This window comes from Bos taurus, chromosome 25 (assembly GCF_002263795.3).
Source record: "Bos taurus isolate L1 Dominette 01449 registration number 42190680 breed Hereford chromosome 25, ARS-UCD2.0, whole genome shotgun sequence".
In the NCBI taxonomy this organism is placed as follows: domain Eukaryota; kingdom Metazoa; phylum Chordata; class Mammalia; order Artiodactyla; family Bovidae; genus Bos; species Bos taurus.
In genome coordinates this window covers 18,072,411-18,083,996 of record NC_037352.1, presented here as the reverse complement: position 1 = coordinate 18,083,996, position 11,586 = coordinate 18,072,411, and the positions used below count along the sequence as shown (strand labels likewise).

Sequence of the window (11,586 nt, the reverse complement as noted above, 5' to 3'; positions counted from 1 at the left end):
CCTCCAGAACTCCAGAACTCAGAACACTGTGGCTACAGTTACTGCGGCCTCAGTGTGTCCAGGAAGGGACTCCATTTCTACCTCTGGATTTGTTTAGGACACTCAGCTGCTTTTGGGTCCTGCTCTGGTCACAAAGAGAAGTCAGGAACCTACTGTTCAGCCCACGACTGTCCTCCTCAAGGGCCAGAAGAGTTCATTGCCCGAGCCCTGGCTCAGCCCCAGTAGGCCTGAGAGAAACCAGGCTTCTTGCAGGTATGAACTTGAGTGAAAACAGCAATTCTGACTAAAGGGCCCTGCCTTGACAGCCTTCCTTCTGCCAAGGTGGTTACGAATTTAAGTGTGAATTTCAGCATAAATGGTTACACATTAAGATGACCAAGAGGGCTTAAAAAGAAAAGATACCCAGACTCACCCCACCCCAGATTAATGGAATTGAATCCAGTGCGTTTGAGTTCAAGCATCAGTATTCGGCTGAGAACCACTGAAACAGACTTGTGGAGTTTGCATGAGAATTAAATTAGCATATTTATTCATTCATTAATTCAAATTCCTTGAGCTCCAAATCTTGGCCGGACACCATTCCAGGAGGAGGGGAAACAGCCACAGCCATGAACAAGGGCACTTACATTAAAAAGTTAGAAATATAAACAAGATGCAGTAGGAAGTAAAAATACAAAATTTGAAGCAAACTGTTGTGATGTGACCAAGAGCACTCAAAGTTGGGGTTTGGGGAGACAGAGTGGCCTGCGGAGACCCTTCTGAGTTGGTGGTGCTTGTACCCGGACCCTTCAGAAAAGGCTGAATGAAGAGCAGGATGAGGGATTCCAGGCCAAGGCAAAGGCCGGGAAGCAGGATGTGTTTGAGGAGAGGAAAGGAAAGCAATGTGGCTGGTGCCCTGTGAATGGGGGTGGAGAATGGAGGGCTGGTGTCAGAGGGAAAAGGAGCTACAGAGGCCAGAGTTGGCCTGAGGGGCCTGAGAGGACAGACGTGAGGTGGGATTGTCCGGACAGCAAGCCATGGACCTTTTTGTAAGACAGCAATGTGATCTACATTATGTTTAGAGAGAAAATTGATAACTGAGGGCAAGTAAAGAGAATAAGGAGAGGGATCAGACAGGAGGCCACCGCTCCAACTGGACGAAGGCCGACAGTACAGGGACGAGGGGCCTCTCTGGGAATGCGGGTGGAGACAACACACACACCGCACTCAGCGCACTGGCTGGTGGGTAGGAAGCCCCTCTGTGGCAGCTATTCTTGTTCTTAATAATAAAAATTTCTTATCACGGCACAGTTCTCCAGAGTGAGTGAGGTGAGACCACTGGCCCAGGCTTCCCTTCCCTCTGACAAGAGCCATCCGGATCTCTCAGAGAGAGCCTGCTACTGCTACTGCTGCTAAGTCACTTCAGTCGTGTCCGACTCTGTGCGACCCCATAGACGGCAGCCCACCAGGCTGCCCCATCCCTGGGATTCTCCAGGCAAGAACACTGGAGTGGGTTGCCATTTCCTTCTCCAATGCATGAAAGTGAAAAGTGAAAGTGAAGTCTCTCAGTCGTGTCTGACTCTTAGCGACCCCATGGACTGCAGCCCACCAGGCTCCTCTGTCCATGGGACTTTCCAGGCAAGAGTACTGGAGTGGGGTGCCATTGCCTTCTCCACAGAGAGAGCCTAGCAACCTCAAATCTTGAGATTTCTTTCCAAAGACCCATTGGTACTTTGGCAAATCCCTCCCACCCCTGCCAAACAAGAGATTTTGGGTGCCAAGGGGTTTGAAAGGGGTCACCAATGGTCAGTCACCCAGAAAGGCTCTGGGTGGCTCTCACTGTCTTATGCTTGCATAATAGATAAGGGGTTATTCTGGTGATTGTCTGTAAAATAAAAGTTAACTCTCTAGCACTTTAATGTCTCCATCTAGACAAAGAAATTTAGATGAGAGTTTTTCTTGCAAGTAAATTAATCAATGAACAAACAAGCAAACAGGTGCCAATGAAAGAATAGAGCTCACCACCTGGTTGTATAAGAATTAAGTCATTAGTCATTGCACTCGCTGACCTTCAATACACCCTGAAAGGAGTTCAGGGCAAAGATGAAGAATGAAGTACTCTGTGCTCTGGGAAAACTGGCAGCATAGGTCTTCAAAATAGTTAGATATTTTTAGGAGAAATTTTTATGAACCCAGTTTCTTGTATTTTCTCATGTTTAGAAAAGCACTAAAACCAATAACTAGGACATTGGTTCCTTGTGATCAATAGCAACCTTCTACTGAGATGTGTGTTTGATTACATGTACCCCTTAACCAGAATTATATATACACTGACCTCCTCCCTTACATCTTCTGAGCAGTTTCTCAGAGCCATCTGAGAGGCTGTCTCCCCAGGCTATAGTCTTCAACAAGACACTCAGTTCAACTCACAGCTCTTACATTGTGTGTTTTTTCCCAAGTCGACAAAGGTGAATTAATACTGAAAACAAAAGCTCCATCTAGTAGTCATCATCCTGTACCAGACTTCCCCAGGACTAACAAGTGGCATGTTATCTGTGGGTCCTGGGATTCTGGGGATTATTAAGCACCCTTCAGGCTGGGTGGTAGTAATGAGCCCTTTGGTTGAAATGTAGATTTGAATAATATGCATCACAGCTTTCCAGAAAACCAGGCTCTCCACTGTGCCTTCATCCTTATCTCAACTCTCCTTTATTGATTTTATTTGACCATGTAGTTCTCAACCTACAGGCTGCAGGACAGAATCACCTGGAAGGCTTAAGAGATCCAACAGTCAATGACAATACACAAATCTCAGTTGGATTCTGACTCAAACAAACCTAAAACTTATGAAATAATCAGAGTAGTTTATTGTCTAGGTATTTGATGATATGAGGGATTACAGTGAATTTTGTTGTAGCTATGTTTTATTATCAGATTTTCATCTTTTAGAGATTCACAATGAAATACCTATGGATAAAATAATATGATGCATGGGACTGGCTTCAAAATAATCCAGGGTGGGGAGTTGACAGGAGTATAAAAGATATGATTGGGAGTGACAACTGAGGTTGAGTGATGAGTTACCTTGGGGGTATGTTGTACCATACCATTCTGTTTTTATGTTCAAAATTTTCTAAATAGAAAGTTAAAATAATCACCTGGAGAGCTTTTAAAACATACATATATCTGGACCCCACCTTGAGCAATTTTGAAATAATAAAGGGTCAGAGGAGCATCAATATCACCTTAAAAACTCCCTAGAGAATTTTAATGTGAATCCAGATTCTTAGTTCATGTTAGTCGGTCAGGCATGTCCAACTTGTTGCGACTTGTGGACTGTAGCCTGCCAGGTTCCTCCGTCCATGGGATTCTCCAGGCAAGAATACTGGAGTGGAGGTGCCATTTCCTCCTCCAAGGAATTTTCTCAACCCAGGGATAGAAACCGATCTCCTGCATTGTGCTAATCAAGCACAAGTTCTTTATGAATCTTCACAACTATTCTGGGATGAAAGGCCACTCACGCATTCTGCAGAGGGAGGTGCTGTGCTCTGATAGTGGATTTGCAAATCTGAGAATCTGTGACCACTTCCCAAGTACAAAATCTGAGGTATGGACATGAGAGCAGTATGATATGGTGATTTAGACCCGAGGTTAGCAAACTTTTCCTGAAGAGAGCCAGATAATAAATATTTTTGGCTTTGCTGGCCACATAGGGTCTCTATTACAACTACTTAACTGAGTAGTTACGGTAATGGCTGCTGCTGCTAAGTCGCTTCTGTCGTGTCCGACTCTGTGTGGACCCCATAGACAGCAGCCCACCAGGCTCCCCCGTCCCTGGGATTCTCCAGGCAAGAACCCTGGAGTGGGTTGCCATTTCCTTCTCCAATGCATGAAAGTGAAAAGTGAAAGTGAAGCCGCTCAGTCATGTCCGACTCTTTGAGACCCTATGGACTGCAGCCTACCAGGCTCCTCTGTCCATGGGATTTTCCAGGCAAGAGTACTGGAGTGGGGTGCCATTGCCTTCTCCGGTAGTAAAGGCAACTGTAGACAATAGTGATGGGATGGGTATAGCTGTGAATCCTCTAACACGGTATTTGCAAGAAAGGCAGAGGGCTGTAGATTGCGAGTCCTCGTTTAGACCCATATGCATTAGGCTTAGATATACCTGAGCTTAAGTCTTGCTCCTTCTTCTAGGGTGGGTCTCCACTTTTGTAAGTTGGGCTTATAATTGTACCTACCTCACAGACATGCTGTGAGGGTTAATGAGATGATGTGTGTAAAGCTCAAATGCTAGCTTAATACATGGTGATTGACTTATTACTGTGACCAGAGTGTGACTGGGGATGGGGACTGCAGTGGTGAGCAAAAAGAGAAGGGACAGAGGGTCAGAACCCTTTCTCAGGACCCTAGAAGCATCAAAGCTCTTGCCATTCCTCCCTGCCCTCCTGATAAGAAGGCACACTTTTATCTCCTTTGGGGAAGGTAGATGTTCCTTCTGTCAACATGTTCTTCCTTACCTAGAGTTTATAGCAGAAACCTTTGAGTAGTCAAAAACCCTTTTATATTTTCCTGAAAAGCTTAATTCTTGCAATTAGAACCTTGACTTGCAAGCCCCTCCTGAGTTTTAAAGGCCTGTTTTGTAACCCCAAACCAAAAATTTGATTCTGTTCTGTTGCCAGCCTCAGTCCTCCCCTTCTGAGACACAGCATGATTAGATGGTGGATACCAGAGATGGTGCTTGGAGTCAGGGAGCCTCAGTTACTGTCTCAAGACACTGTTCACTGCACCAGTTTTACAGGGGGCATTAGAGAGACAGTACATCATTCTGGTTAAGGACATGGATTCTGTAGCTAGATATCCTTGTTTGAAATCCTGTCTCTGTCACATGTTAGTTGTATGGCCTTGGACAAATCATTTAACTTTTATGTGCCTCATTTTATACTCACTAAATATAGAATTGTCATAGGAGAGATGATGGCATGGAATGCATAGAGCAGCCATACATGACAAGTATATTTAGCTACAGGTATTTATAAAATTTAACACTTGATACATAATTTAACAAGTATGTTTAGCTATAGTAAAGTGAAGTCGCTCAGTCATGTCCAACACTTCACGACCCCATGGACTGTAGCCTACCAGGTTCCACCATCCATGGGGTTTTCCAGGCAAGAATATTGGAGTGGGTTGCCATTTCCTTCTCCAGGAGATCTTCCCGACCCAGGGATTGAACCCGGGTCTCCCACATGGTAGGCATTGTAGGTAGATGCTTTAGGCATTTATAAAATTTAACACTTGTGACCAATTATCTAATCCCAATTATTTTGGTATTAGACCAAAAAATTACATCAGAAGATCTACTTTTAAAAAATCCTCAGTGTGCCAAACATATTTACCAGGTACATATCAAATATCCACTCATTCATTCATGTTTATTTGCCTATCATAAATACCAAATGCTAGGAATACAGCACTCAAAGAAATTGAGGTCCTTATAAATTTAATCTGGACCAGCTATTTGCCATGTTCAAAACACTTGAGTAGTCTGTACGCTGCATAGGAAAATGGCTCTGTGCTTAAGGACAACATGCAAAGATCTGTGACAGTGATCCTATGCTCTAGATTATTAGGGGAAACATTACTGGGGAGAGTGGCACTTAAGGAGAGACAACTGCTGACCCAAACCATCTGAACAGAAAAGAATTGTAAAAGAAAAAAAGGAAAAGAAAAAAAAAATGAGGGGAAAAAAAAGAGGAAAGGAAATCATGTTATAGACCTAGTATGTACTGTTATCAAAAAGGTATCTGGATTATATTTTACATCATTGAGTAAGACAGTTGGACAATGAACAGTATTGCCTATCTAATTCCATTTATTATATACATTTAAATATATATTCATACTGGCATTTTCAACATTGGTAAAGATTCATTCCAAACTGAGTCACTTTCTCAGAGGTGGGGTTATGGGAGAAATTTTTGTTTTCTACTTAACATTTTTTTATTGTGTTTCTTGAAATTTTTACATGTGTGCATTATGGTGATTACTTTTGAAAGAAATATTTACATTTGAGAAAATTTGCTCAAAAATCAAATGGGTTACACTGCCAGCAGTAAGCTTCCCATCAAAAGAGGTATTCAAGCAGGAGTTGGGGGAGCATGAGCAGAGGCTGTGATAGGGATTGGATTAGTCATCTCTGAGACCCAGAGGCTCACCTTGGGATTCTGGACTGAGTTTCATATCTAAAAATATTCTTACCTATTGTCTGGGGAGCCAGTGGGCTTGAGTGTTGGTTTGTGATTTGGCTTTCTGTTGCTCCGAGTGGGACCCTGCTGCCCTGAGCTAATCCCATGCAGTTTCAATGGGCCCCAAGGTTAACCTCTCTGGCAAAGTTTGCCTCTCCTTTACCAGCTTGCTTTGCTGAGCTCTGGGCACTGCTAGGAAGCCAGTGGGGGCATGCTGAGGTAATATTCTCCACATCAGGACTGACCTTTTAGGAAAGGAGATGGGGAGGGAGTGATGACGTGGGTCCCCACTACCCGTGTTGGTAAGAGTTCTTGTTCTTTCTCCTGCCCTTGAAGGACAGCCATGGAGCTGCTCTGTATGTCTCTACTGCTGGTAGCCTCTTGTGTCGGCACTGTCCAGGGCTCACCAGAGATGAATGGCAAGAAGGAGAGCATCAACATGTCCCAGCCCTTGCATATCCTTGTGGAGGAAAACTTGATGGTGCTAACACCTGCTGGCCTGACTCAGATGCTGAACGAGACGCGCTTCCTGATGGTGCTCTTCCGTGAGTGTCTCCCACTCCTGGGCAATGGGTGATGGGTGGGCTGAGACCTGCCCCCTTTCTTCTGGTAGCCAGAGGAATTTTAAGTATTGTTAAACAGGTGGCGCTAGTGGAAAAGAACCTGCCTGCCTGTGTAGGAGATGTAAGAGACGTGGGTTCGATCCCTGGGTTGGGAAGATCCCCTGGATAAGGAAATGGCACCCCACTCCAGTATTCTTGCCTGAAAAATCCCATGGGCAGAGGAGCCTGGCAGGCTACAGTCCATGGGGTCTGCAAAGCGTTGGACACAACGGAAGCAACTTAGCATAAATATATGAGAACACATTTCAATAATAATTAAAAAAAAAAAATAGCATCATCCTTAATTCCCAGATGAGAGTACTGAGGTCCAGGGAAACTAAATCATTTGCAAGATACTATGTCGCCTCTTTGGTCTTGATTTGTATGGGGTCACACAGGGTCGAACACGACTGAAGCGACTTAGCAGCAGCAGCAGCAGCAGCAGCCTCTGTTTCACTGAAGGCAAGAAGCCAGGATTTACCTTCAGGTGTCTTTACCATTCTGAACCTTAGTTTTCTTCTCTGTAAAATGGGTATAAACAGAAGTGCTATACTGGATTATTGTGAAGACAAAATAAGTTGTTAAGTTGCTAAATAATATTGTAAGTTGCTGGGACACAGTTATGGGCATTGTCTCAAGGAAGATTTTTTTTTTTTTTTCAAGGAAGATTTTTAGATCATCAGGTTTTTCATCTGAATTTTGCATGCCCACTTTTATTCTTCAGATTTTGCATCAGCAGGCATTTTGATGGAGGAAACGGACTCCTTTTTCCTGAGACACTGACACAGACTCATGTCTATGCTTTGAGACCGGATGGAAGGGATGTTCATAACAACTTTCACATAGCGGGCACCTACTGCGTGCCGGGAACTGTCCTTATAGCCCCACTAAATGTTCTCACACACTCCTCATAATCACCCAGTGTACTGCCACTATTTGTCTCCCTATTTGGGGACATTTCATAATTGAAATTCAATTTACATCTGCTCTTGAAAAACCAAGAGATCTGGAAGCCCTGGCTTACATTCCTATAATGTGACAGTTGGCTGGAACTAAGTGACAGTTTCCCCTTGTGATCAGGAAACAGCACACTAGTCAGTTTGCCACATTCCTAGTCAGCCAGCCCCACATAGTCACACCCCTGCCTCACCCCTCTAGCATTTGAGTCTGTGTCTTCTGCCTGAAATTCAGGCCTCCCAGCTCCTTCCTCAATTCTTGTCTCTTCTCATTTGATACATTCTCTCTGAGTTGCACCACTTCAGTGAGGTGGTCTTTGCATCAGTGGGCATTTTGTGACAGTGACATAGTATCAGTAGCTCAGTTACCATGGATCCCATTGCTTCCTCAGCTGACTTGTGCAGCCACTTCATAGCAACATACGACAACCTTAACCTTAACCTTGCCCTTAACCTTGGTAGTTCCCAGGAGAGAAAATCTAACTGGGTCATTTTGCCTCCTTCCAACTTTCACCCTTACGGCGGAAAGTGAAGAAGAACTAAAGAGCCTCTTGATGAAAGTGAAAGAGGAGAGTAAAAAAGTTGGCTTAAAGCTCAACATACAGAAAACTAAGATTATGGCATCAGTTCCCATCACTTCATGGCAAATAGATGGGGAAACAGTGGAAACAGTGGCTGACTTTATTTTTGGGACTCCAAAATCACTGCAGATGGTGATTGCAGCCATGAAATTAAAAGACACTTACTCCTTGGAAGGAAATTATGACCAACCTAGACAGCATATTTCTTTTCCATGGGGATGGTCTTGATCCCTGTCTCCTGTACAATGTCATGAACCTCAGTCCATAGTTCATCAGGCACTCTATCTATCAGATCTAGGCCCTTAAATCTATTTCTCACTTCCACTCTATAACCATAAGGGATTCGATTTAGGTCATACCTGAATGGTCTGGTGGTTTTCCCTACTTTCTTCAATTTAAGTCTGAATTTGGCAATAAGGAGCTCATAATCTGAGCCATAGTCAGCTCCTGGTCTTGTTTTTGCTGACTGTATAGAGCTTCTCCACCTTTGGCTGCAAAGAATATAATCAATCTGATTTCGGTGTTGACCATCTGGTGATGTCCATGTGTAGAGTCTTCTCTTATGTTGTTGGAAGAGGGTGTTTGCTATGACCAGTGCGTTCTCTTGGCAAAACTCTGTTAGCCTTTGCCCTGTTTCATTCCGTACTCCAAGGCCAAACTTGCCTGTTACTCCAGTTGTTTCTTGAGTTCCTACTTTTGCATTCCAGTCCCCTATAATGAAAAGGACATCTTTTTTGGGTGTTAGTTCTAAAAGGTCTTTTGTAGGTCTTCATAGAACCGTTCAACTTCAGCTTCTTCAGCATTACTGGTTGGGGCATAGAATGGTTTACTGTGATATTGAGTGGTTTGCCTTGGAAATGAACAGAGATCATTTTGTCATTTTTGAGATTGCATCCAAGGACTGCATTTCGGACTCTTGTTGACCATGATGGCTACTCCATTTCTTCTAAGGGATTCCTGCCCACAGTAGTAGATATAATGGTCATCTGAGTTAAATTCACCCATTCCAGTCCATTTTAGTTTGCTGATTCCTAGAATGTCGATGTTCAACATATTAAAAATCAGAGACATTACTTTGTCAACAAAGGTCTGTCTAGTCAAGGCTATGGTTTTTCCAGTAGTCATGTGTGGATGTGTGAGTTGGACTATAAAGAAATCTGAGTGCAGAAGAATTGATGCTTTTGAATTGTGGTATTGGAGAAGACTTTCGAGAGTCCCTTGGACTGCAAGGAGACCCAACCAGTCCATCCTAAAGGAAATCAGTCCTGGGTGTTCATTGGAAGGACTGATGTTGAAGCTGAAACTCCAGTATTTTGGCCACCTGATATGAAGGGCTGACTCATTTAAAAGACCCTGATGTTGGGAAAGATTGAAGGCAGGAGGAGAAGGGGACGACAGAGGATGAGATGGTTGGATGGCATCACTGACTCAGTGGACATGAGTTTGGGTAAATTCTGGGAGATGGTGATGGACAGGGAGGCCTGGTGTGCTGCAGTTCATGGGGTCGCAAAGAGTTGGACACGACTGATGAACTGAACTGAACATGAAGTGTGCCTATTGTGTAAAGTTCTATCAAAATAATTCCAAGCCTCTGACCTCCATCTAGTTCAGGCTCTTAATGGTTTGTTTCCTTCAAAGTGTCAGAATGCACACCTGATTTTGCTTCAAGCCCATGGAGCAAAACTTGGTGAGATCCAGTTTGGGTCATTTTCTTTATAGGAGCCTGTGAGCAGGGCATAATTTCCACCTTACTGAACTACTCCTCCAGCTGGTTCCCTACCTCCCTCATTCACATCAAGACTTGGGTCACTACTTGAACATTTGGTTCATGGTTTTTTTTCTCAGGGAAGAATTGAGAACTCTACAGCTGCTGTGGCTTGTGAGTTAATGGTTTGCACAGGTCAGCCATCTAAGCCGTCTTCTCTTTTTTGCTGCAGCCTTAATCCCTGAATCCTGGACCCTCAGTGGAAATATTGAAGGATTTAGAGCCACACACTTTGCATGACACAACACACACCACAACACTCATTTATGCTTCCAAAATGACACGGCAGGTGGACAAACCTGGGTAACCTATCCAATCTGGGTGAGAATGTAAGACTCTGTCCACAACTACTCTGCTTTAATCAGGGCAGAAGGGCAAGTTCATGGTTCTTTGGGACGTTGATGTTTTATAACTTAGGGATTGACACTGAACCTGGGGCTATGAAGGGAGCTAATCGATTTTATATTCTTTAATTATACCTGATAACAACCAATTTGAATACTTTAAAGTCTTCCCACCAGCAGGTATTTAAATTCGGTGAACACTGGCAGAGATGCTATCTAAAAGACACTCAAACTCATTTCATTTGAAAATTTGATTTCTTCAAATATGCAGCTTAAATAAAAATGAATTCTCAAAAGCTTGCAGACCCTTTAAAATGACCTTTGGAAAAACGAATCACTTAGGACGAGCATTATAAAAGTACCCGCCACCCCGCCGCCAGGAGTAAATGGCTCTTTACAAAAAGGTCTTTCCAATATTGTCCCAGGGAAATACTGTCCTGGTAACTATCAAATCCTTAGCTGCTCCCCAGTTTCTCATTTCTCCAAGGACTCCAGATTCAAGAACCAACACTCAGAGGCATCTTTTCTCTTGGATATCTCACACATCTCAATGCCACATGTGTCCAAAATAGACCTCAGCATCTTTACTTGATTTGCTTTTTCTCACATCCTGTCTTGATTGACAGCATGGCTATCTTTATAATGTCAAAGTCAGAAATCCTAGATCATTCTTGACTCCTTTCTAGTCTCATCTCTAATCTCTCACTGAGTCCTATTGAAACTACCTCCTGAAGCCCTCTGCAATCTCCAGTCCTCCCCATCCCCCCCGCCACTGCCATAGTTATGGCCTCATCATTCTCTCCCTGAACCACTGCAGTATCTTCTAGATCAGGGGTAAGAACTGGGCCACACAGCAGGAGGTGAGTGGTGGGTAAGCAAGCAAAGCTTCATCTGTATTTACAGCCACCCCTCGTTATTTGCATTACTGCCTGAGCTCTGCCTTCTGTCATGTCACTGACGGCGTTAGATTCTCATAGGAGCACAAACCTTACTGTGAATTGCACATACAAGGGGTCTAGGTGGTGTGTTCCTTCTGAGAATCTAATGCCTGATGATCTGATGTGGAGCTGAGGCAGAGATCATAATAAATCAATTGCTTGCGGACTCATCAAAA

The 11,586-nt window shown here is 43.7% G+C and overlaps 1 protein-coding gene across 3 annotated transcripts in view; it reads left to right on the top strand.

Moving 5' to 3' along the window:
- The window catches only part of PDILT (protein disulfide isomerase like, testis expressed), a 51,256-nt gene continuing 39,670 nt past the window's right edge, over positions 1-11,586 (top strand). The window contains exons 1-2 of one of the 3 annotated variants that reach the window (XM_024984887.2): positions 1-252; positions 6,561-6,769. In XM_024984887.2, coding sequence (XP_024840655.1) covers positions 6,568-6,769 — 202 coding nt within the window. In that variant the 5' untranslated portion in view covers positions 1-252; positions 6,561-6,567. Of the gene's footprint in view, positions 253-6,560; positions 6,770-11,586 lie in introns of those variants that run through there. The other 2 variants (XM_024984886.2, NM_001205848.1) reach the window with 2 other exon arrangements.